Source organism: Syzygium oleosum, unplaced genomic scaffold (genome assembly GCF_021117445.2).
Source record: "Syzygium oleosum isolate NSW1041296 unplaced genomic scaffold, Sole_v2.1 Sole_v2.08, whole genome shotgun sequence".
Classification (NCBI taxonomy): Eukaryota; Viridiplantae; Streptophyta; class Magnoliopsida; order Myrtales; family Myrtaceae; genus Syzygium; species Syzygium oleosum.
In genome coordinates this window covers 10787135-10814778 of record NW_026607492.1, presented here as the reverse complement: position 1 = coordinate 10814778, position 27644 = coordinate 10787135, and the positions used below count along the sequence as shown (strand labels likewise).

At 40.6% G+C, this 27644-nt stretch overlaps 1 protein-coding gene and 1 long non-coding RNA gene across 3 annotated transcripts; both read right to left on the bottom strand.

Annotated features, from left to right (window-relative positions):
• Positions 1-102: 102 nt before the first annotated feature.
• Positions 103-27501, bottom strand: LOC115673856 (patatin-like protein 1). Of its 2 annotated transcripts, none has more exons than XM_056314003.1 (9): positions 27364-27501; positions 26969-27147; positions 26599-26785; positions 18195-18313; positions 17825-17867; positions 15461-15709; positions 1048-1104; positions 763-938; positions 103-361 (listed from the first exon to the last, which is right to left on the bottom strand). In XM_056314003.1, the coding sequence occupies exons 1-9, from the start codon at positions 27499-27501 to the stop codon at positions 289-291; spliced, it is 1221 nt and encodes a 406-aa protein (XP_056169978.1). In that variant the 3' UTR covers positions 103-288. The 2 variants fall into 2 exon arrangements, with proteins under 2 accessions (XP_056169978.1, XP_056169977.1); XM_056314002.1 differs by having other exon boundaries at positions 17825-17871; positions 18199-18313.
• LOC115665202 (uncharacterized) lies at positions 3531-4332 on the bottom strand. The gene is made up of 2 exons (XR_004003729.2): positions 3703-4332; positions 3531-3633 (listed from the first exon to the last, which is right to left on the bottom strand). It is a non-coding gene; the product is annotated as an uncharacterized LOC115665202 (long non-coding RNA).
• Positions 27502-27644: the final 143 nt, after the last annotated feature.

The window sequence follows — 27644 nt, the reverse complement described above, 5'->3', positions numbered from 1 at the left end:
ACATTTCATTTATTTCCGCGAAACTATAAGAGTAAAACAACGCAGTCCAATTACAAACCAAGACAAATTCCAAACAACTTCAAAACAAAACAAGCTCTAGATAATACTTCAATTCATCCTTATTAGGCACATCATTAGGAGTTTGAACCCTAGCTAGCCACACAAAGACAATGTAGATTGTAGCCCTTTTATTTGCAAACACATAGCTCTATTCTTATTCCATTTCAACAACATATGATTTTGATCATCAATTCACATGTTAATATTGCGAGGGTATGATGGAGCGAACTATGCCCCATTCAGGTGATGCGGACATCTCGACTTGCGGAGCTTCTTCTCGTCGGAGAGTAGCTTTGCAAACCTGGAAGAATGCAAACCAAAATTAATCAGCCTTTCCAATGCGGGCTAATTTTAAAAAAAAAGCACCAACTTTATCTTCATTGACAATTTTGGCTTGCCCTAAACTTTTTTTTTGTCTCAATAAAAAGCATAAATTTTTGCTCGAGTCCCAAATCTGGCCCCTATCATGTAAAATTTTCAAATTGTTAGGGCCAGATTTGGGATTGAAGTGAAACTTGATGATTTTTTATGAAACAAAAAAAAATTCAGGTCAGAATTGTCATTCAAGGTAAAGTGGGTGCATTTCTTTTTGAAATTAGGCCTTCCAATGCTAACCAAAGAAAATAAACCTACAATGGCTATAACTATCCTAAGGATAATATCGTTCCACACGCGTTCAATACTGACACGCAAAATTTTTACCTCTTGAGGGCTTCCTTGTTGGTGCCGGCATTTTCGATGGGTTCGTGTTGGCCGGTCCCGACATTAGCTCTCGAGACCGGCTTCTTCAACAAGCGCTTACCAACTTTCACCAGGGCTTCCAAGTTCTCCTTCGTGGATGTGTCCACGGAAGATAAACTCCCCTTCAGGGTGTCATCCTATAGCAATCCATTCAACTCTAGTTGCATGAGTTGGTACCAAGTGTAGATCAATAGAAATCACAGCAGCAAGAATTCACAATGACGGCCAAGTTAGCGAAGATCTTACGTTGATGCGGAGGTAATTTTCCTCGGAATTGTAGGCCCTGAAGACCACGCAGTTGTGCACTACAAAAAAAGTTGGTTTTAGCAACGAATTTTGCCACAAAAAATTTGGCAAAATTCATCGCTAAACAAATTTGCGACAAAATTAGCGACGGAAAAAAATTTGTCGCTGATAGGCCGTCGCAAAATTTTAAGACGGAAAATTTCAAATTTCGTTGCTAAATTGCGACGAAAAAAAATTCGTCGCTAATTATTCGTGGCAAAATTCGTGGCTAATTTGCCACGAACTATATTCATCGCAAAATTTGTCGCTAATTATTCGTGGCAAAATTCGTCGCTAATTTGTCACAAACTTTACTTGTCACAAAATTCGTCGCTAATTAATCGTGGCAAAATTCGTCGCCAAATATTCGTGCCAAAATTCGTCGCTATTTTTTTCGAAATTTTTTTTTGTTGGTCGCGAAATTGCGACGAAATCTTTTCGTGGCAAAATTTATCGCTAATTTGCCACGAACACATTTCGTGGCAAAATTCGTGGCTAATTTGCCACCAAAATTTTTTTTGGTCAGTATTTTGCGACGAACTTATTCGTGGCAAAATTCGTTGCTAATCTGCCACGAACACATTTCGTGGCTAATTTGCTAACAAATTTTTTTTTGGTCAGTATTTTGCGACGAACTTATTCGTGGCAAAATTCATCACTAATTTGCCACGAAAAATTTTGACTTTTGCCACGAACATTGTTCCGAAACGAATTTGGCGACAAATTTTAATGAATAATTTAGCGACGAATGTTGTTTAGGGACGATTTCGATTTGAAATCTAATTAACAGCAATTATAGAATTTATATTTAACATTGATAGAATCACAGTCAAGACAACAACAAACACAAAAAAGAAAGAAATGGAACAAAGCACTAAATTTGTATGAAAAATCCTTGAGAGGATCCAACAAATTCAACTGCTTCAAATCCAGTTCACTCTCTTGTTGCAAACTGTTGATCTTGCCAAGAAGTTCTTTCACGTAGTCTATAGTGTCTCCAAGAATCGAAGTCCTGTCCATCTGCAGAGCAAACAGAAGACATCACAATATCAAACTCCTAACCCCTCTTAATTTTTTCACATCTATTCAACAGCAGAAAGAGGGGTGTTCAAAAAAGAATATATTCGGCTATGCTCACACAAAAGACCAATTCACGAAAGAGAAAGCGAGGTAATGGACGGTGTTCTCCTCCGCAGAAAGGACCTTCCAAGTGATCGCTTGTTCATACGAGACATGTCGCCCCATCGTCGACATGCAAATTCCAGAGGGCATGTATGCAAACCGAACGTTTATTGTCATGTAGCATAAAGAATGATAGAAGTACCACTTGCATTAACTTAGTGAACCCAGGGCACAATTCTTTGCGAACTGACTCGTCAAATATCTAATCCAAAGTGATATCTTGTAAAGCCACCAAAGTGGTCTCTAATATGTCAAGTCCTGCCTAGTTTGCAAAGATGAAAACTGGAATAGACTGCCAAACCAAAAGGAAGACTGTCATTAATCCTTCCTAATTACATACATGGCAAAATTCACTTTTAACAATTTCGAGTAATACAAATAACAGATAACAACACAATATGGCATCATGATGATTCCAAAGATTCTTCAAAGAATCATTGCCAAGTAATTCATATCCCAGCAACTCTGTTCCTAAAATGCACGTGCGTGCGTGAACAAGGGAGAGAGATAGCCGAGCATCAGCTTGATTAGTCCATTGTCTCTCGTGTACATGTGCAAAAACTCAACATGAACAGTTGTTGAACTTTTAACAGAATCGATACATGTGCATTGAACAAATGCAACAACTAATAACTTGTCCTATAAATAGATAATGCTGAAGCAAGCTTACCCTTGAGTTTGGAAATTTTAACTAGCAAGGACCGACAAAATGATCATCATCATCAGCAATCTCATTATCATTGTATCGCTCATCATTCTGCCCATCACCTACTGGATTAGTGGGAGGTACAGGAGGAACGTCATCGTGATCGAGGTTGAGGTGTCGCAAGATCAATTGCAAATGTTGTTTCATTCCTCTTAGTTCTTCGTCCTTCTGTACAAGTAAATGTTTCAGTTGGCTCAATTCTTGGGTTATTTGCTCCTCGTGTTGTGTCCTCCTTAAAAAAGCCGCATTGGAGAATGAAGTTACAGCAGCCTACGTTGTATATATCCTTGACAAGGATCCCATCCCAGATATTTGATCTCTTCTCATTCCACCCGATGCCTCCACCCATAATGCCATACTGTCAACCGATGGCTCGGACGCAGCAACACCATCACCACCACTAGCAGCAGTGCTCATTACAAGTTCATCATATTTTTCTTGCATTAACAATATAGATGAAAATAAAATAACTTCATATATATAACTACCATAAATATTAAAAGCATTCATGATTTTCATTCTAGTTTCCAAAAAGTCCAAAGTATAATCTTACATACCTTAATAGCTTTTGCTCAATCGCCAGTCCATGTCTTATCTTTTTTCTGAAATGTGCATTCAAATGTAGCTATAAATGTCGGTTCCATCCCCAATTCATCTGCCTACAAAATATAAACATAAATGAGTAATCATTGAATTAAATTAACTTACAATATGTTTAACAGACTTACCATTCTTTTTCTATGCTCCTCGATGTTGATAGAGCCCCCAGCATATGTGGCAGACCCTTCACTAGAACTAGAAGCTCGATTCTTCTTATTTTGTTCACTGATTTGCTTATGCTTTTCGGTGTCCCAAGTTCTTTTAATTTCCGTCCAATTGTCAGAAGTAATAAAATCCGGCTTTTCTTGACTTCTCTTTGCTCTATTCATCACATTTCGCATGTGATCACCGGCTTTCTTCTTAAAAATTCTTCTAACTTCTTTCTCTTCCGCTTCATCCCACTTGAACTTCCGCTGCAATCAATAGAAAAACAACTGTACACTTATTATGAGGGTCACATATCCATTACCATGCACCATCAGTATGCTACACCGAACTTAGTTTGTGAGAAAATAGAAGGACAAAACTTATCTTGAACTCATTCCACCATAAGTCCTTTACTTCTTTTAGAGCGGTGGTCCAACTAGTATACTGCCCCATCCAACAGTTATTGATTATTTTATTAAGTTTCCTCACAACATACGTAGCATCCGTGAATCTGCAAATAGGTTATAACGATATGGACAATGAAGCATACGGACAATTCAGTTAACATCCATAATAATTTACATATACTTAAAAAAATGAAGTACTTACGAATCTCCACATGAGCATATCATGAATCGACTATCTTCTTCATCATTCGAGTGTTGCACTGAAGAAGAAGGTGGAACCGAAGGCGATGGAACTAAAGGAGATGGAACTGGAGTAGATTCAGTTCGCATTTGAGGGTCGGAGGAAGGGCCAGTGTGTCCATCAGCATGTACTAGTTGAGGGTTAGATGAAAGGGCAAGGGAAGAGGAAAGGGACGGGGACGAGGACGAGGAAAGGGAAGGGTCTGGTCTTCTTTGTGAAGCTACACCACGCATGTGACCTCCACGTTTATACTAACAAGTTGGAATGTTAGACAAATATCTTAAAAAATATGAACATGTATTAGGGACACATAATGACGTACGTCGTGAAGCTTACCATTTTGTTTTCGAGAGCAAGAGATAAACTTGAGAAAATGAAACAAACTTACTATCACCTCTGATAAAAAGCAAGTCGTCCGGAAATGTCTACGAGCTTCGTTAGCTTTTTTTTGCCACAAATAATAGTTGTTACCTCTGTCTACAAAAACATTCAACAAGCACTTAAATATTAGCTCTTTTCTGGTGATTATTATCTAAGAAGAAAACATGAGTGAAGCAACATGAAGTTGAGAAACAGAGTCAACTAATAGTCCACACTTTCATTTGCCCGGGCCTTGGATCATATTCATATTTCATGGAGAAACAAAGTCAACTAATAGTCCACACTTTCATGGTTGTCAATGCATGCCTAGAGGAATTACTTACGATAGTCCACACTTTCATATTCTTCGCACCACTACATGCTAGTTTTTCCACTGTCAGCCAAATAAAAGTTATTAACAACTGCTATCAGCTGACTAATGGCATATCGCTATACCAAACAAGAAAATGAAAACATACAAGTTGAAATTGCTCTAGGACCGATGTTGAAATATTTCCATGTTGAAATATATTGCAGTCAATATACTTCATTGCTCGAACTCGAGGGACTACGTGCATTATTATTTCAAATAATTCAATTTAGCAATGAATTAAATTTTCACTTTATATAGCAATGAAGGGATGGCACCTTGTAACTGCATTATTGTCATTGGAGGTGCTTTGCACCACATATCCTGATGCAATTTCAACAGGTCTATATCATTAGATTCATTCCATAGGTGTTTCTGTTTAGATTTATTGAATTGAGGGTGTAGGATCATTGTTCTAGCTGCCTAATTATTTAAGCCCAAGAAAGTAGGATGAAGAACTATATACTTTTCCACTGGTTTCAATTTCAAAGCAAAAGCAGTAGCACATTCTCTTTTCTGACATAGAGATGTTTACATGGCCAGCAATGGCATTCCCTTTCTTCAAATAGTGTATGCATTATCTTACCACATTTCATCTTGAGGGATATTTGCTAGAGGTTCGATTTTTTTCTGAGATTTCTTTTCTAGAGAATAATGGTTTCAGGTATCATGAGTGGACATAATTGGAAACTCTTTCCAGCTTGTAAGAGAGGGAATAGAGTTTCTCTTGGATATCCATTTGGATGCAATCAATATTTCCTCATAGGCATTTTATTTAGTGAACAATAATGGATGAATAAATTCATTGCAATATTTCAACAGGAGTTGAGGCTTTAAAATGGGACCAGTAAAGTTACAAGAGAGGTTCCAGGAGAAGCAAGAGCACAAGATCGAGAAATATGACCGACTGGTCTCTCCTGGCCGGCTAACCAGCAACCATTTAACAGGAAAGGAATTACCAAAAGTTGCTCATATGTATAGTCAACATTCGTTTAGAATCCTAGATCTTCCAATGTAAAACCAAAGCCGACAAAAATTCTTTGAGCTTTCCTCCTATTAATTGGCTCTGCTCATCAGTACTAAAGACGTTGAGGTTGAAAATGTTCCAGAGAAATCAGCAGGAGTTGAGGCTTTAAAATGGGACCCAGTAAAGTTACAAGAGAGGTTCCAGGAGCAGCAAGAGCACAAGATTGAGAAATATGGCCAGCTGGTCTCTCCTGCCCGGCTAACCAGCAACCATTTAACAGGAAAGGAATTACCAAAAGTTGCTCAAATGTATAGTGAACATTCGTTTAGAAGCCTAGATCATCCAATGTAAAACCAAAACCGACCAAAATTCTTTGAGCTTCCGTGGAGATCGGCCTGAGGAAATATTGGGGGTAATCCGTGGAGTAAACATATATGAAATTTTCATGACAAAGTGAAAAATAAAATATTTTTCCACAGAAAAATTAAAAAAAAATAAAACCCGCTGATCAAACGACTACGAAACGGCAAAAAAAACTCGAACCGAACCGAAATTACTGTTCAAACAGAATAGTTTTTTGCTCAAAAACTCATCTAAACGACTCTGAAACGCCATAAAACTATCAAATGACTCCGAAATGCCAAAAAAAACTCAAACCGAACCGAAATTACTGTTCAAACAGAATAGTTTTTTGCTCAAAAACTCATCTAAACGACTCCGAAATGCCAAAAAATGATCAAACAACTCTGAAACGCCAAAAAAAACTCGAATCGTACAGAAATTACTGATCAAACAGAATAGTTTTTTAATCAAAAACTCATCTAAACGACTCTGAAATGCCAAAAAATGACATGCATCACAGCCAAAGGCAGTGATTTTTTATCAGCGGGCCGTTTCAACTTTACCAACCAAATTTCAGCCCGTTTCGACCAAATTTCAACCCAAATCCGACCAAATTTCAGCCCGTTTCCATTCGGCGAACAGAACAAATTCGCCGGAAATTCCAGTTACGGCTAACAGAACAATTCCAGTTACCACGAACAGAACAATACATTCAACCCGAGATAAGTCGAATCAAATTCGCCGCAAATTGAAAGAGGCAGAAGCAGCAGCAGCAAAATCCACATAATTCTTTAGCAAAACAGAAGAAGCAGCAAACGTCCACATAATTCGAAATCGAACAATCTCCGCCCTACCCATCTAAAAACAGCGCTCGCCCAAGACCCAAAGTGCAAAAAATTTAGAGAACGTACCTCGTGGTTGGGTCCTCGCGGTGGATCGAGCGGTTGTGCTGGGTCCTCGCGCCGGGTCCTCTGTTGTCCGCCGAATGGTTTCGCCGAAGGGTTCCGCCGAAGGGTTCCTCTGTTGTCCAAGAAAATATCACGCTGAAGGTCACCGACTCGTCAGAATCCGTCACCAATCGATTGATCGAGAGAGAGACAGAGAAGAGAAAACCCTAAATTTTTTGATTGAGAGAGACAGAGACAGAGAAGAGAAAAGAGAAGAGAGACAGAGAAGAGAAAACCCGCAAATGAAGACGACGCCGTTTTGCTAATTTCCGCCGAAATTAGCCACGAATTTTATTCCATGGCTAATTTGCGACGATATTAGCCATGAATTTCGTTCCGTGGCTAATTTGCGACAATATTAGCCATGAATTTTAAATTTGTCGCGGCAAATTAGAATCAAACTATGAAATTGTCGCGGCAAACCCTTATTTTTTTCCGTGGCAAATTAGCCACGGATTTAGCCACGGAAAACAAATCTACCCGCACAAATTTTTTTTCCGTGGCAAATTAGCCATGGATTTAGCCACGGAAAACAAATCTCCCCGCACAATTTTTTTTTCATGGCTAAATCCTTGGCTAATTTGCCACGGATTTTGCCACGGAAATGAAGTCTCCCCGCACACCTGACTAACTTTTTTCCGTGGCAAATTTGCCACGGATTTGGCCACGGAAAACAAATCTCCCCGCACAATTTTTTTTCCATGGCTAATTTGCCACGGTGCCACGGATTTAGCCATGGAAATAAAGTCTCCTTGCACACCCGACTAATTTTTTTCCGTGGCTAAATTTGTGGCAAATTAGCCACGGATTTGACCACAGAAAAAAAATTTGTGGGGAGATTTGTTTTCCGTGGCCAAATCCGTGGCTAATTTGCCACGGAAAAAAAAATTTGTGGGGAGATTTGTTTTCCGTGGCTAAATCCGTTGCTAATTTGCCACGGAAAAAAATTAGTCGGGTATGCGGGGAGACTTCATTTTCGTGGCAAAATCCGTGGCAAATCAGCCACGGAAAAAAAATTGTGTGGGGAGATTTGTTTTTCATGGCTAAATCCGTGGCTAATTTACCATGGATTTTACCACGGAAAAAAATTAGTCAGGTGTGCGGGGGAGACTTCATTTCCGTGGCCAAATCCGTGGCAAATTTGCCATAGAAAAAATTTTTTGCTGGGAGATTTGTTTTACGTGGCAAAATCCGTGGCAAATTTTCCACGGAAAAAATTTTTTGCGTGAATTTTTGTTTTCCGTGGCAAATTAGCCACAGAATTAGCCACGAAAATGAAGTCTCCCCGCATACCCAACTAAATTTTTTCCGTGGCAAAATCCGTGGCAAATTAGCCACGGAAAACAAATCTCCCCGCAAAATTTTTTTTCCATGGTAAAATCTCCCCGCAAAGTTTTTTTTCCGTGGCAAATTAGCCACGGAAATAAAGTCTCCCCGCATACCCGACTAAATTTTTTCCGTGGCAAAATCCATGGCAAACTAGCCACGGATTTTGCCATGGAAAAAAACTCTGCCCACAAAGTTTTTTTTCCGTGGCAAATTTGCCACTGATTTTGCCACGGAAAACAAATCTCCCCGCATACCCAACTAAATTTTTTCCGTGGCAAATTTGCCACGGAAAACAAATCTCCCCGCAAAGTTTTTTTTCCGTGGCAAATTAGCCACGGATTTAGCCACGGAAATGAAGTCTCCCCGCATACCCGACTAAATTTTTTCCGTGGCAAAATCCATGGCCAATTAGCCACGGATTTAGCCACGGAAAACAAATATTCCCGCAAAAAAAAATTCCGTGGTAAATTTGCCACAGATTTTGCTACAGAAATGAAGTCTCCCCCGCATACCCGACTAATCTTTTTCCGTGGCTAAAACCGTGGCAAATTAGCCACGGATTTAGCCATGGAAATGAAGGGCGCGAATGGTAACCATTCTGCTCTAGAAATCAAATTCTTGCTAGAAATTGATTTCCGGAATTCTTGCCAGAAATTGATTTTTGGAGGAGAAATCTGTTTGATAAAACATGACTAATTCTGCTCCAGAAATTGATTTCTGGAACAGAAATCTATTTTGATTTGTTGATTTTTTTTTGCACCTAAAAAAATTTAAATTTCACTCAAAGTGGGTGGTTACAGGTATTCTAAGCCATTCTGTGAAGTTTTAAAATTTCTTACTTTTTAATTTTTTTGGGCACCTCAAAAAAAATAAATTTCACTCAAAGTGGGTGCCCAAAGGTATTCTAAGCCATTTTGTGAAGTTTTGAAATTTTTTATGTTTTTTGGGCACCTCAAAAAAAATTAAATTTCACCCAAAGTGGGTGCCCAAAGGTATTCTAAGCCATTCTGTGAAGTTCTCAAATTTTTTATTTTTTTATATTTTTTGAAAAAAATTCACCAAATTTCCTATTTTCCCGAAATCTGACTTTTTTTATTTTCTGGAAATTTTTATGAATTTTTCTGGAATTTTTCAGTCTTTATGTGTTTTCTGAAAAAAAAATTAGTGAGATCTAAAAATGTGTTGTAAAGGCCACGAAAAAGAGAGAAAATAGGGAGAATGCATTCTAGAAGAGAGAAGCTACAAAGAGTAGCTTCTCTTTTTCTTGCCGAAAACTCATTCTGAAATCAAGAATACTTTCTGGAATCAAGTATTTTTAACAAATGCATTTTTATAGTTCCTGCTGGACCCTCTTGACCGTGCTTGGACATTACTATGTCCTAATATGGTCATGAGCTGGTTTGGGCTTAGGTTGTACTTGGTGATTTGGAAAGTTATACATATCCTTACCTTACCAAAAAAAAAAAAACAAACGCATTTTTATTCCAGAATGCAAAAATTGCTCCAGAATGCATTCTGGAAATTTTTTAACAAATGCATTTTTGTTCCGGAATGCATTCTGGAGTAGAATTTCTACTCCGGAATGCATTCTGGAGTAGAATTTCTACTCCAGAATGGATTCCATGCGCGCCCGAAGTCTCCCCGCATACCCGACTAAATTTTTTCCGTGGTAAATTAGCAACGGATTTTGCCACGGAAAACAAATCTCCCCGCAAATTTTTTTTTCCGCGGCAAATTTCCCACGAATTTTGCCACAGAAAACAAACCTCCCCGCAAAATTTTTTTGCCGTGGCAAATTTGCCACGGAAAACATATCTCCCCGCAAAATTTTTTTTCCGTGGCAAATTTGCCACGGATTTTGCCATGGAAAAAAAATCTCCATGCACAATTTTTTTTCCGTGGTAAATTTGCCACGGATTTTGCCACGGTAAACTAATCTCCCCGCACAATTTTTTTTCCGTGGCTAATTAGCCATGGATTTAGCCACGGAAATGAAGTCTCCCCGCGCACCTGACTAATTTTTTTTCCGTGGCTAAATCCGTCACTAATTTGCCACGGAAAAAAAATTAGCCACGGATTTAACCACGAAAATAAATGAAATTATTCGGGTGAGCGGGGAGAACTCATTTCCGTGGCTAAATCCGTCGCTAATTAGCCACGGAAATAAAAATAGTCGGGCAAGTGCCGCGAGACTTTATTTTCATCGCTAATTCCATTGCAAATTAGCGACGAATTCAAATCCATCAATAATTTGCGACGGAATAGCGACGGCGACGATCTTTCATATTAACAATTCATCAAATAAAAAATTTTCCGACAAAATTAGCGATGGCCTTTTAACCATTCACAAATAAAAATGTCGCAAATGTCATCGCTAATTTTGTCAATTAGTGATGATCCAAATCCAATGGAAAATAAAATATCGCAAATGTCATCGCACGAATAGTATTTGACTTGTCGCCATTTGGCGACGAATTTCTCGACAATAACTTTTCATTAACAATAATAGCAATAATAATAATCAACAACAACAATAATAATAATGATATTAATAATAACAATAATAATAATAATACCAATAACAATAACAATAATAAAAATAATAATAACAACAACAACAACAACAATACTAATCATTACGACAACAACAATAAACTCATGTCGCAATAATAATAATAGTAATAATAATTACGACATAATTAGTAAAAAGTCTCAAAAATCATAATCTTCATCTTCATCTTCATCTTCACCTTCGTCTTCGTCTTCGTCTTGATCTTGATCTTCTTCATGAGCATCATTATCTTCGTCCTCTGTCTCAAAATCAGATTCTATAACACCTTCTAAATTTGATTCGCGAATTTCAGTTAGATCTACATCTATCATTGCTCCACATGGATCTCGTAAAGTTGGAATGTTATATACCTCAGTTTCAACCGTGTTACAAACTTCCTCTTGTTGATATGTTGTATCCTTCCAATGTTCCTCGATTTTTCTTCGTGCTTTGATTTTACATACAGCCCACCAATCAGCTTTGTCATGTTTCAAAGTAGGATATGATCCATAATATACTTGAATTGCTTGTTGTGCCATCACAAATGGTTCATATTTCATATACATTTTCTTGTGATTTATTTCAACCAAATTAAACTTCGTATGCACCTTCATTCCTTTGACGGGGTCGAACTACATGCACTTAAATAACACAACCCGCATTAATGGTCCATGGTACGCTATCTCTATGATTTCATCTAACAAGCCATAAAAATCATCTTTTGAACTGCTACAATTGGATGACCGAACACACACACCACTATTCATTGTGGCTTTTCCCATTCCATATTCTTGAGTGTGAAAATTATACCCGTTTATGAAATATGCTGGCCAAGTTCGTACTGTTGACTTTAGAGCCCATGACAGATATATAGCAATCTTTGCTCTTCAACTTGATCATGATTACTGTGAACCTAAGGTCACACACATAAAGTCAATAATATATATTTTAATAAATAATGCATAAAATATTAATAACTTGGTTTTGGTCCATAGGCAACTTACATATGTTTTGAACCATGCTGCAAATTCTTTATCGCACAAACGGTCAAACTCATTTGGTGTTAGTCCATACATTGAAGTTTGAAAAATCCTATTAACAATTTGCATTTATATTTTCTCATAAATATCTCTCATATCTTTTCTTGGATTCAAGTTGTCCTTTATTTTTCCAGTGAAATCCATCACAGTATTTATGACATTGTCGAAAACATTCTTTTCAATGTGTATGACGTCAAGATTATGATGAATAAGATGGGCCTTCCAATATGGTAGGTCCCAAAATATACTGCGTTTAGTCCACTTATGTGTACTTCCGTACGCAATAGTTGTGCCATGAGGGTTTTCAACAACAGTTGGAAAGTCCTGCACTCGCTCCCAAATTTGATCACCGGTCAACCTTAATGGTGGATGTGTTCTTTCAATCCTATTCTTGATGAACTCTTTTTTATTCCTTCTGAATGTATGATTTGTCGGCCAAAACTGTCTGTGACAGTCAAAATAGCTGGGCTTCTTACCATGTCTTAATCTGAATGACTTTGATCTCTTCAAACATATCGGACATCCTAAGATCCCAGCTGTACTCCATCCAGATAACATTCCATAAGCTGGAAAGTCATTTATCGTCTAAAGAAGAGCAGCTTTCATTACAAATGTTTGATCAGTAGAAACATCATATGTAACGACACCTTCATCCCATAGCCATTGTAACTCTTCAATCAATGGTTGCATATAAACATCTATCAACTTTTTCGGATTTTGCGGGCCACTCACAATCAATGTCAAAAACATATAAGGTGTCTTCATGCACATACCGGGTGAAAGATTGTACGGAATTAATATAACAGGCCAACATGAATAACTTTTTCCTGATTTCCCAAATGTGGCAAATCCATCAGCATAGAGACCTAACCTGATGTTTCGAGGCTCTATCGGAAACTCAGGGTATGTTCTATCAAAATGATTCTATGCCTCTGCATATGAAGGATGACGCATTAGACCCTCTTCTGTTTCATGATTTGCATGCCAAGTCATGTGTTCAACAGTGGCTTGAGATGCAAAAAGCCTTTGCAATCTGGGGATTAAGGGCAGATAAAATATTTGCTTGGATGGTCTATACTTCTGATTACGACCCTGCCTCCTGTTAATCTTGTACCTAGATTGGCTACAGAATTTGCAAGATTCTGCATTTTCATCATCTCTCCAATATAACATACAACCCCTAGTACATACATCAATCCTTTCAACTGGAAGACCTAAGTTATCCACTAACTTTTTCATATCGTAAAAATCACTTGGCATGATATTATCACGAGGCATTGTTTCCTGTATTACTTCAACAAAAGAGTTGAAGCAATTCTCGGACACATTATGCTCTGTCTTGATATTTAACAGTCTTGCTGTCACTGATAACTGAGTGTAGTTGTTACAACCTGCCCATAAAGGTTCATCTGCTGCTTTCAACACTTCCCAGAACTGATTAGATGGAAAAGTTCCATTACACACATTCTCATCAAAACCTGTTAGTCCTATCTCTTCCAATTGTGATGCATGACTAGTGGGTACTTGTTCAAGTGTAGGAGTAAAACTAATACTTGTATAGTTCGATTATGAAACAAAATTTTGACCAGCTGCATTAATCACCATCCTCTGGTATGGGTTCAATTGGTCATAATAGCTACATTCTTCCCTAACTGAAAATTGATCACTTCTTCGATATCGTTCATCAGATATAAATGGTTCACCATGGCAAGTCCAATTATAGTAGTTCAGAGTAAATCCAAATCTACAAAGATGTTCTCTAACTTTATCACACACATGAAATTTACCATTACTGCACTTGTTACACGGACACCTTAACTTATTTCCATCCATTAACTCATATTTACAACTAACAAAGTCCAAAAATAGTTCCAACCCAGTACGAAACTCATCGGTCAATCCTCGACGTCCAGGTAAGTTCTTATTATACATCCAAGCCCTGCCTCTTTGCATTATGTCTATATGAAAATAAAAAAATCTCGGTAAAATATTAAAAATATCATATCTACTGTTTCATATTCTTAATTAAAACCATAAAATTCTAAAAATTAAAATTTTGTTTTTGACGAAACAATTATTTTGAAATTGAAAAAAATGAAAAAATTACCATGTCAAGAAGACTTACCCAAGTATTTGTTTGACATTTTTGTAGTAGAAAGTGCTCAATTTGATGAGAATTGCAACGTTCACTTCATCTGCGAGACTTTCAAATGGACACATACCTAAAAAAAATGACTTCAGATTTTTTTTTAAAATAATTTTTTTTTCGAATTTTTTTTTTCATTATATTCTTCGCCGGTCGCCGGTCCGGCGATAGGTTGAGGCCGGCGAGTTGGACCTCGCTGGCCATGCGCGAGGTCCAGTGGCCTCGCCCATGGCCGGCGACGAAGTTAGAAGTTAGAAGTTAGAAAAGAAAAAGAGAAAAAAAAAGTCAATAAAATAAAAAAATTCGAATCGAGCAATGAATAGTTTTGCGACGAACCGTCTTCGTCGCCAATTAGTCACGAAATTAGCCACGACACTTACCGGCAGAAAAGTTTGGCCGAGATTGATTTCCGCGCGCACAGAGAGGTTTATCGAGAGAAATGAAAGAGGGAGAGGGAGGGAGAACAGCAAAGAGGGATATGAGGAATTAGCAAGGAGAGAGAGAAATTGGGGGTGGGGGTATATTACAAGTAGCGAGAGGGACAATTAGCAACTAATTTATTTTCCGTCGCAAATTAGCGACGAATTTATTTTTCGTCGCAAATTCCGTTGCAAAATTAGCGACGAAAAAAAATTCGTAGCTAACTCTGTCGCAAATTAGTAACGAATAATTTTTCGTCGCAAAATCCATTGCAAATTAGCGACAGATTTTTTTTTGTCGCAAATTAGCGACTGATTTTTTTCGTCGCAAATTAGCGACGACATTTTTTTTTTCGCAAATTAGTGACGGAAAAAAAATTCGTCGCTAATTCCGTCGCAAATTAGCGATGAATAATTTTTGGTGGCAAATTCCATCATAAATTAGCGATGGATTTTTTTCCATCGCAAATTAGCGACGAATTTTTTTTTTGTCGCAAATTAGCAACGAAAAATTTTTCGTCGCTAATTTGCGACGAATTTAGTTTTCGTTGCAAATTAGCAACGAATAATTTTTCGTCCCTAATTTTCCGTGGCTAAATCCTTGTTTTTTTGTAGTGGTGGTAATCAACAATGTCGGCACTCCCTTGAGAGTAGACGTCGATCAAAGGGCTCGAGCCATCCTTAACCAGCCAGGAGAGCAACCCCCACTTTGAAGCCTTCTTGGCAGCGAACTTGAGCTCCGACATGTTCGAGCCTGTCCCCAGTGAAATCACCAGCAGTCGAGTGTAGTTCATGGGCGGTTTGATGTCGAAGAAATCTGGGTCTTCGTTCAAGATCTGCTTGCTCACTTCGCTGATGGTGATCAATGTCTGAAAAGAGGGAAAATAATGTTTGCGATATTCCAACACCTTGAAATAGAATGAAGTACTAGGTACAACACTCATATCACGTGTCGTCAACTAGATGTCATTAGAATTCTTAAGTAAAATCATAAACCAGATGTTTATAGCAGCGGCATGGGTCGTCAACTTTAAACCAATATGAAGTAATTTTCCAGTCAATTTCACTAGTGTTTACTATGAGCATTTTCTATTAAGGGTTGATCTCGGCTAATATTTGTAATTGATAATAATTTTTATATGCCAAAAACAGTTCTTTGTAGGACGTTCTTGAAATACAATTCTCGTGTGCCAAATCCTAATAACACGAAAAAGAAACCTTTTTGCTGTGTTAATTTGCGGTATCCGAACCTTCTGTTCAGTTAATCCCGTTGAATGTAGACAAATTCCTCCATTTCGACGTGCATCGTGCAAGGCTCCATTCACGTAAATTGTGACAATGACTCCCTAATGTTACCTTGTGAAAGAGAGACTTGATTCGAATATAAAGTACAAGGTTCTCAAATCAATTGCGCAGTTGACCAGAACTTGTATGAGACTTCTTTGGCAACAAGAAAAACAAAAACAACAGAGAATATTGTTGGAAATATGGGATAAATTGATGGGTGAATGAATGAGAAATTGATGCTCAAAGAACACCCTTGAGTTGGAAGTGGGAAGTGGAAAAACACTAATCCCACATCGGAAAAGAAAGAAGGCTATGGAGTACTTTATATACAGTTACACTTATTTGAAGTGGTAACTGTTATAGCACAAATACTATGCCTCGTGCGCAGGCGCAGGGGGGGTGCAAATCCGACGCCCGACAAGTTGAAACTTGGGCGCGTACACGATTGCAGGACCGAAGAGTGGGCCTCGCGACGAGCCCAATTTTGCCTTCTGATTTATTTTTTTCAACTCAAACTATTACGAATTTCGTAACGTGCGGATTTTATAACGGCAGATTTAATCGTCCGTTATTCGTATTGATTTTATAGCGACAGATTTAATCGTCCGTTATTCGTATTGATTTTGTAACGACAGATTTAATCAGCCGTTATTATTCCCGAAATGCTCTCCCCTGCGTTCTCTTTTTATCGAAATCATTCTTCCTCTGTTTTATATTCTCTGCATTTGCACGGTTTTCGATAGTGTTCAGTTCCGCAATTTGTTCAAGTTCGCCGGAAGCTTTGAAGTCCTGATTACTTCTTAGCAGTCAACCGTTGTATCCTGGGAGACAGACGTTCACGAAACCTCGGACGCGTCCTGAAGGGAACGAATCTGTTTTAAGGAAACTGTGTCAAACACAGGCCTCGGTATTCATTTGTATCGATTCCAACTTTGTTATTGCAATTTCGTTTATTTGTGATTCTGTATTGTTTGTAATTTTTATACTAATGCCGATTTGAATTTCGCAACAAATATAACAAATCATCAAGCTGGACGTGGCTTGCCGTCAGCTGGCCTGTCATCTCAAGATAACTATGTATTATGAGAAAAATTATGACTTTTGTTGATTAGCAACTTCTGAGGTGTTATCCGTAGGTTTCACACCTTAACAAAACATCCCATCGTTGGACCACAGATGAACATAGGATTGTGATTCGACGCAGAATTGTCACAGCCGAATAATCTTGATCGCATTCAATTATTTATTCATTTAAAAAATCATATTTGGTAGCTTATACCACGTCGACTCCATATTTTGAACTTTACGAAGGACTCCATATTAACGATTGAACTTACCTGTCTAGATTAGGTAAATGTTAAACTCTTCATAATGTTAAGCATAATTCATGTTTCGGCCATTCATCTTGTGCCTCGGTTCATATTTCACGACTTGGACCATGAAATTAACAGGTATTTCTCGGGTCAAGGTTGCTTCACTTAAAGTGAACTTCCTCGTCACAAAAGAAGAAGATATAGTAAAGGCACTCCGTATTAAAACCAGGCGATTCTATTTTAGCCGCATTATTTTATTTTTACGGTCTTTGATATCAAATAGGCTCTATTAACTTATGATCGTATATATACCTATATACCTTTTCTTATGTGTACATGTATGTATGTAAGTTATGATCATGTGCGTTCATGAGACGTACTTACCGGATTGTTGGCAACCATACCACCAACGATCAGATTAAATTCGGCAAAAGAACACTACAAGTGCCATAACTTGTGTACGACGCTCACTTCGGCAAAAGAACACTACAAGTGCCAACGATCAGACGTACTTAAGTGATCGTTTTTCAAAAATTTTAGCACTTAAATGATCGTTTTTAAAAAATTTTAGTACTTAAGTGATCGTTTTTCAAAAATTTTAGCACTGAAGTGATCCAAAAAAAACTTATGACACTTAAGTGATCGTTTTTCCTCCGACTTGGCATCAAAGTGATCCGAAAAAAAGTTATAGCACCAAAGTGATCTCCGTACACAAGTTATGGCACTTATAGTGTCCTTTTGCCGATTAAATTCATGGGCTCGTCCAGCTTCATCTACTATCTCGAAGTAATGGGCGGCGAGGTACGTCGGAGCAACGGATGTGCTGATGCATATGTCAGATACTTGAGCGTCCAAGGATGAGTTTTTCGACACCTACACGAGATACAAATCAATTAAAGAAAACAGCTCCTATGATTAGCGTATATGCGTATAAGTTTCTCTCTATTAGGACTAAGTAATTGATCATAATTGTCTTTGTCAAACTTGCATTATCAATAATCCCTTTTTCAATTGGAAATCAGTAGTTGCAAGAAAAGTAAGATTCCATCACATCCCTTCACACTCCAAAACTTATACACTAGGCTACAATAAATTGAATATTTCATAACATGCGCGTGCTCACATAGGGTAGTTTCGATATGAATAAGGGATTGATGTAGATCGAATTCAACAATTGGCACTAATTCAAGTAATGTGCGATTAGATCATGTCTCGCTCAATCGGTCATATACACAATAATGCTAATGCGTCATCCCAATAGAAAAAAATGGGCTTTGCTAGCATAATAGTTTTTGGGTCATTGTGAGAGTAATAGTATGTTGTGAGTCACAAATTTTTAAAAGAGTGGACCCCTACAATAATTTTTAATTATTTGTTATTTATTTTTTTGTGGTCCAGATACGTTGTTAATCTCACAATAAATTAAGGACTGTCACTTAATCATTTCTTTAAAAGGGCTTTGCTAGCATTTTGGGCCACTATGAAAGTAACAGCACGTTGTGTCACGCCCCGCACCCTACGGCGCGCCACATCCCTCGCAAAGGTCGATTCAAGTGCGACGTCCCAGGACGCGTCACCGACCCAATGCCCAAATTTCAGAGAACACAAAAGCACAGCGGAAATAACCAAACACCCGAACAATTTAAAACCGCATAACCAAGGATAGCCGAACAACAACCAACATGAACAAACATACACTTGCATAGATACTGGGAACCATATACATCATCCATTTACAGATTGCGCTCAAAAATCAAAAGCGGGTCAATGGCCACTACTGACAAAAAGGGGTAAGTGGCCCGGGGGTCAAGGTTACTAAAATTAGAAGGGGCTCCGGTCAAAAAGGTACTGGCCCGATCTATCTAGGACTAAGGCTGGATCTATGGAACCCAGTCCGAGTCGGATACCGATGACTCGGAAGAGCTATCAGACAGCTCAACCTCAGAGCCTAGGGAATCCTGCTCGGACTCGGCCCCAACTGACTCCTCCTCGGAATCCATCGGCTCGGCCTCGTCCTCCTGCTCCATGGGCTCTGGCTCCTCAACACTCGGCTCCATCGGCTCCGGATCAGTGTCCCCATCAACTGGCTCCAAGTCCATCGGATCGGGCTCATCCACCTCGTACTCTACGGGTACACCATCAGAGCTCGCACTCTCCTCAGCTGAAGAACCAGGATCAGTCACCTCTCCATCGGGGCACTAGGGGTACCTCGTGCCCAGCCCGGTAAACGGGACATCAAAAGTTCGGAGAGGACCATGCTCCCAAAAACGATCCCTAAAGCACCAGGCTACATATTCGTGGGTCTGGTAATGCGCTTCCCCCACATCCACCCATACTAAAGTATAATGTCTAATATACGACTCCCCGTTCCCTACGGGGTGTACCATCCTCGTCCGCTCTATCTGATGTGGAATCCCAAAACGAACCGGAACATCAGGCATCCTTAAGGTCGGGGGTCTGAAAGGATTGGTTTAAGCAATAGTGAGAATAAATCTCAGCGAGTAGGTTCCCTAAACCTAAGCTAGGCTAACATGCACCTCCTGACGAGTACTAAACAACACACAACCCGGAATTTAGGCCCTTGGGCCCAAATCCAAAACTTACCTTGGCCCTACAGGTTAGGCACTTATAAATCACAATAATAACACAGAACCCAATCGCGGCACATGCACGCATCACTTGGTCACAACGCATGTCATGCATATGCTCGTGTTCATACGCGTGCTTATGTCTCATCGATGCACTTTCACACGCTTGCACTCTTGCACACTTGCAATTACCAAGTTCACCGACCCGCGTAAAACGCATCAGGTCCATCACTTTGAGATCGATCTCCGGCCTGCGTAAAACGCATCAGGCTCATGACACAAAACCCGCGTAAAACGCATCAGGTTGGTCATCTTCCGGTAGTCCGGGCATTGTCCCGCGTAACACGCATCAGGACGGGTTCAATACCCCGCGTAAAACGCATCAGGGCTTTATGTGATCACACATTCACAATCACCAATTATTATCTGAACCCCGCGTAAAACACATCAGGGCATTTTAGGTGATCACATGCTCATGTCATTCGTGCACACTCGCATATGCACATGTTATGCTAATGTTCGAGATGCACACTCATGACCATAACGTTCACACTTGAGTATTCATGAAATTCACTTTGGGCACTCAACATGATTTGGCTAATTATTCAAAACAACGCTACGACATGCTCAATCCACATTTCAATGTGCCCAACCAACATATCAGCATGTCCATGAAAGCAACTCAAAGCACTCTTGCATGGTACATAATTCACATGTATAATTCACACAATTAGATTCACATGAACTCGCGCACTCGAGGCCCACCATGCTACTCCCTTCTTGGTCACACTAAGCATATGACATGGCATCACAAAATTGATAACAACCAATGACAATTCAGCCACCCAATCAGTCAATCCAAATATTTCCGGTAATTACACCATTAAACCCCAAATTGATCGCGCCTTGTCCAATTTCATCCCGATATGGGCAGCCATCAAACAGGTCACTCTAGACCAATAAATATCCTCAAAATACTCCATTAGGCTCCCAAAACATCACCCAAATCAGCCACCATGAGAACTATACTAGGCGCGCACAATATTCCACAATTGAACCCGAACTTAACCCAAATTTGGGCCGATTCAATCCAACCTTTCCAGCCACCACCCGGTACATTCTAAGCCGCCAAACCTCAATTAAATCATCACTCTCGGTCACCAAATGCGCCTCAAAATCAGCCCATAACAGCCTCCACAAGCTAACCCCCAAATTACCCTAATTAATCCCTAAAACTCATCTAGAAACACACATTGGCCTAATTAGGGTTTAGGGTTGTACTCACTTGGATTCCTAGGCTCCTAATGAAGGCTGGACAGGAGGCGAGGGTAGCTGAACAGCGGCGGGGCAAGCGGCGGCGACGGGTGGCTTTCCCGGCGGCGCGAGCTGCGGCGGCTTGCGGATGGCGGCGGTCCTAGGCGGGGGCTGATCGGTGGCGGTCGAGGGGGCGAGAGGGAGAAAGAGAGGGACGGCTGGATGGTGGTGGTGAGGTGAGGGGGACGGCGGCACGCGGCGGCGGCACCGGCGAGCGACGGCGCTCCGGCTTGGCTTGGCCTTTCACGGCCAAATGAAGGAAGATGAAGAGGAGGGAGTTGTCGTGGGGGAGAGGAAATGGCCGGATGAAATGGTGAGAAAAATCAGAGGAGAGAGAGTGAGTGGGGAGCTTAACCAAATTGGTGAGTGGGGTTGGTGACCAAACTATCCAACAAATGACTATCAAGTCCCTAGTCCAAAGGCTAAGATCTAAACTTACTAAAAATCTTGGGGGCATTATGGACCTCAAATTTCAGCATTATTGGGCTGAAGCACTTCAATATAAAACCTTAAAATAATTTCCAATTAACCCCAAAACTCGGAATACAAGGCTAGGGCACAAGGGCAAAACGGTAATTTTCCGGTCCCGGGTCAAATTTCCAATTTTTGACTCTATCGATCCCAAATATGAGTGGCCACATAAAAATGACGTCGTTCTTGCAAAAATAGTCGCGCATGCCTACGAAATTCGACGCCGAAGTCCGGACTCAATTCCATGATCGATTTAACTCAATTTACAGTTTTAGCGTCTCTCACTAACGGGAGGCTGTTTAGGGGTTATGCGTATCGACCTAGGCTACTCGAGTCGCGAGGATGTCGATCTCCCAAAGAACACGAGGGTTTATCGCTAGTCCCGATGGTCGCGATCGTTCGGAATAAGTTTGGGATCGTCCGCCATGCGCACTCTCGGTTGCGCGGAATCACCCGCGATCCGATCGTACGTCGCTGGCCAAACTGAACCCGTCACTCGCCTTAGATCGGCCCACCTTAGCACAAAATATTCTCTCGTCGCTTCTCGGAATCGGACTCGATTCACGGTCGAGTTCTTAGGTCCACGCATCGTTTTCCTAATTAGCCATTCCCTAATGGTCAGTATCCCGAGAATGATCAGTTCCGGGCGAGACTCACTAAAATGAAATGAGAAATAATCATCTATTTTATTAATCCCGGAAGTGGGCGAATTCAGGACGTTACAAGTTGTGCGCCACAAATTTTTGAAAAAGTTGACCCCACAGTTGTCACGCCCCGAACCCAGACGAGCGCGCGACACCCCAAGCTCGGTCGAAAAGTGCGACGTCCCAGGAAACATCGCCGACTCAACCCAAAACATCAGAATCAAATGCAGCGGAAACGATTACACAAATCCCTGACGAAATAATCATGAGGTAATAGGGAGAAACAAATCACCAAACCATCAAACACTATATTACACCCGCAATATATACAATATCCATTACAAGCTAGCACACCAGCAAACTTCCAAAACTAACGACCGCCAATAACAAAAAGGGACTAGCGGCCCGGTAGACTAACCCTTTGTCAAAAAGACTCCTCACCAAAAACAGGTCCAACCCCTAAAACTCCTAACCCCTAGTCGCTCTAGAGGGGGGGTCTACTCAGAGTCAGATTCATCGAAGTCAGTCTGATTCTCTGAAGACTTTGAAGACTCAGCAGGCTCAAAATCAGCTTCGATCACAATGGGGTCACCTATATCTCCCGATTCCCATGGGACCTCAACCGGTTTCTCATCCTCAAGCTCCACTTCTTCAGGCTCTTCCTCCTGTTCCGCTTCGGGCTCTTCTTCTTCGGGTTTCTCCTCGGGCTCCACCTCTGGATTCTCCACTGGCTCCATCTCTACGGGTTCATCGTCTAAGCCTAGATCCATTGGAATCGGTCCTTGGTAAGGTACCTCAAGCTTAGGTTGTGGTTCAGCCACCATAGGTGCGGACTCAGCGGGGGTAATCGAAAGGGCTGACTGTACAGGGCCAGGGCCGGTACTAGTCAACTCACCATCAAGGGGAGGAACGGTAAAAGGATCCCAGTCTCCAAATGCATCGTAGGGAGCATCAAAACCTCTAACAGGCCCGAATTCCTCTGCCCCATCTCGGAAAGTCCAGGCTGTAGATGTGTGAGTCTGCCACTTTGGGACATCTACGTCTACCTGAATCTCACTGGTGTGCTTAATCCAAGTATATTGTTCATCTACAGGGAACTCTACTATTGAGTGGTCAAAAAGCATTGGTATTCCAAAATGGTGAGGCGGCTGATTATCCAGTATCCAGGTCTGGGGTCTGAAATGGTTTTAAGTAAAACCATGAGATCACATCTCAGCAAGTAACAACCTAAACCCAACCTAGGTTAACACGTATCTCTGGTCACATTCAAGCACGTCAATCACAGAATCAGTAAACCAGAACAATTGTAGGCACCAACATCTCAACTTGATACACACGAAACTTCACATGCTAAATCAAGCGTTACCATTAATAACTGATAACATGCCACGCTCAAAGATGTCATTCAAACCAAAACCACACCAATATTCGCATAATAGACACAACATCATACTTTCATCATTTCACTCAGGCACACGCATCCAATTCATTTCTGACTCGCGTAAACACGCCTCAGGTCCAAAAACTAGCCATCGATCTCGAACCATGTAATCACGCCTCAGATTCAACAATACTTCTATAGCCCGCGTAAATGAACACGCCTCAGGCTCGGTGTCTCTAGCCCGCGTAAACGAACACGCCTCAGGCGCAACACCGATCTCCGTTTTTATAACACAACCCGCGTAACACGTATCGAGTTGAACAACACTTCTATAACCCGCATAAAAACGCCTCAGGCTCAGTGTCTCTAGCCCGTATAACACGCCTCAAGCGCAACACCGATCTCCCTTTTACGGCACAACCCGCGTAAAACGCATCAGGTTGGCGGTCTTCCGGCAAAACCAGGCATCGTCCCGCGTAACACGCCTCAGGACGGGTTCAATTCCCCGCGTAAAATGCATCAGGGATTATGTTATCACACGTGCACACATTTTCTATTTATTATCTGGACCCCGCGTAAAAATGCCTCAGGGTATTTAATGATCGTGCAACACGTCGGGGCACCCAATCACATGCCAATTTCATACGATCAATTCGCACACGTCATCCAACATATACAGGCTACCAGTAAGCCATGCCAACTCACAATTTTACCAATTAAATTCGCACGTGTACAATTTAACGCGAATTTTTGCATTTAAGCCAAATTTCACCACTCACGGGCATCGTACTCCTACCGACAACCCCAAACCAACATGCACTATGTCTCAAACACCAATATGCATCAATTCAGCCACAGAATGAACAGTAATTTTGCCACCACAGAAAAATCACTATAACGGCACATTTAGGCCCGTTTTTCACGTAATAAGTCACAATAATCACTCGTAATTATTCCAATCACAAAATCAATCAATTCTAACTTCCAATCCACCTCAAAAATCATCACAATTTCATCCAAACAGCTCATCCAAAGTAGTCCAACCATTTCTCTACGAATAACCCCTAAAACTTGCTAAAACGGGCCCGAACTAACCCGAAATTACACGTTATCCTAGGCGAGGGTTAGGGTATCACTTACTTATGATTCCACGCAAAATCAAGCCCTCAAAGGTGGCTGGACAGAGAGCAAACAGTAACGGCGGCGGCGTCCCACGAAAAGGGGTACCAGCGACTCACCGGCGTCCACGAGCGGCGGCGATCGGCGGCGATGGGTTGCTGGTTTCTTGGCTGTTCTTGCCTGAAAAGGGATGGCTGGTGATGGTGTTTCACGGTGGAAAATGAGAGAGAGAGATGGTAGTTGCGGTAGTAGTGCGACACGACGAAAGGGCGAGCGACGGTTCGACGAAACGGCGACGAACGGACGGCGATTGGCTGGCCGGTTGGCCAACTCACATGAAGGAGAGGGGGCTGAGGAACTCACGGCCAGAGAGGGAGGAGAGGGAGAGAGTGATCGTGAAAAATGAGGGAAGAGAGAGAGAAAAGAAAGAAAAGAAAAGAAAAGAAAAGAAAACCTAGTCTAACCCCTAGGTAAAATTACCATCCTACCCCTCTCTCTACTTTTAATCCGACGGCCACGATTCGATCTTATCTAAAAATCGACGGCTCAGATCGAATCCCATAAAAAATATCCAAGGGCAAAGTTGGAATTTCACAAAAAGTGCAGGGGCAAAACCGTCCAAAAATTTTTATCTCTAAAGTTGGTGTGAAATGATCAAAATGCCCCTCTCGTTTATACTTGGCCTTCATAAAATCTCAAGGGCAAAACGGTCATTTTCCATTTTCTTCCAAAATTCCAATTTTCTGATAAATTCAAGCCAATTCAAAACTGACCACAGTACTTCTGATGTCGTCCAAATATTGTATCATGACTATCGAAATTTTCGATGTCCAAACTCAGCCTCTATTTAATAGCCAAACTCAAATAAACACATCTTGAGCTTATCTTAAACTGACGGGCCGCTTCTGGGAAAATTCGTGTATTCGACCCGTGGTCGATACTAAATCGAACCACGTTTAAGCTCACTTGAGTCATGGCGACCTCGATTGTCATATAATTGCAAGGATCAATCACTAGTTCTAAAGATCGCGATCGTTTGGAACAGGTTTGGGATCATTCGCAAATTCATATCCTGGCGAGGCGGAATCACCTGCGATCCAGTTATATGGCATTCGCAAATCGATTCATGACCAACCTTAGATCGGTCTATATTAGCCTAAAATATCACCTCGACAATCCTTATGGTCGAAAGTCAGTCCATGATCAAGTTCTATGGCCGCGTGAATTAAATTCCCTAATTAGCTTTTCCCTACTGGTTACTATCCCGAGAGTGATTAAGTCTGGGCGAGATTTGCTACAAGTGCGTTATTGAAATCATGCATTTCATAAATACCGAGTGGGTCGAAATTTGGAATGTCACAACAGTAAATTAAGGACTATCATTTAATCATTTCTTAAAAATAATTGTGAAGTTACATAGAGGATGTTATTAGATAAACAGTAATTGGGTTATATATTTTCCTCCATCCTCCATCCACACGTTAATCTAACTAAAATATGGATACGGTCGATGTCTATGGTTGCAACTCTCGTCGGTCAAAAGCCCATATGAAGAAAATAAAACTGACCCGTACGACTTTTACCGATCTACGACTGCACTCTCTTCAAGAAAAAAAAAAGGAAAAACATACAGGAACTCACCTCGTATGAAGAAAATAAAACTGGTTGAAGCTTTTTGATATCGAAAGTCGGGATAACCAAGCTGGTAAGGGTCTCGTGCAATCTCGTGCTTCCAAGCAACCTCCTTATTAATTTGTGAAGATAAACTCCATTGTACTTGGGCCCCCCCAGATTTTTGATCGTGTTCAAGACCGAACCCAGACTCGCCCTTTTATTAAAAGAAGTAGCGGGAGCAAGCAGAAAAGAGATGTAAAGACGACTCAAATCAAATATATTATATGTGACGAGAGAAAAAAAGCTAAAGAAAATCATCAGCGAGCTTAAAAAACGATGAAAAGAAGTTCAATAATTTTAATCTAGCTACGCGAGAGGTATGTCGATGATCGATTACCATCCTTGGGGGAAGATTTTAGGACAATTCTCCAAGTAAAATGGGACTATGTCTTTCGCGGTGAAGAGAGGACGGTTATGACAATCAGGTGCAGCCAACATGGCTGTGATGAGACCTCCTGTGCTTGTTCCTGCTATTATATCGAAATAATCTGCAAGCCTCGCACCTTCACCATCCAGCTCCAGCACCCAAAAAATTCAAATGACTTCTGGATTAATGTCTCCTCAAGGGATGGTGTGGACATCGGCGATGCCCCGCGTTTAGAATAAAAGAAAGGCTTCTCAAAAGCTGCTTCGACTCAAACCCTAAGCAGGGGGTATGTTTTCTTGATCATCATAGCACAATAATGTAACTCTTGCGTCCACTTTGTTCGTGAGGTTTGTTCATGTTAATACCTGAAGTTGGGCTTCGACGTAACCGAGAATGACCCCCAGAATGATTCCTCGGACTCCTCTACCATCAATGCTAAGGATTGTGACAAGTTTTCCATACGTCGGAGGCTGAATTTTCACCAACGAAGCTTTTTTCTCCATTTCTTTTAACTGTTAATGCAAGAATTGAGAGAGAGAGAGAGAGAGAGAGAGAGAGATGAATGAAAGTGTGATATCTCCATTGATGTGAAGCTCATAAATATATATATAGAGAGATGCAAGATGTGTACGTAATGGTTCGATCT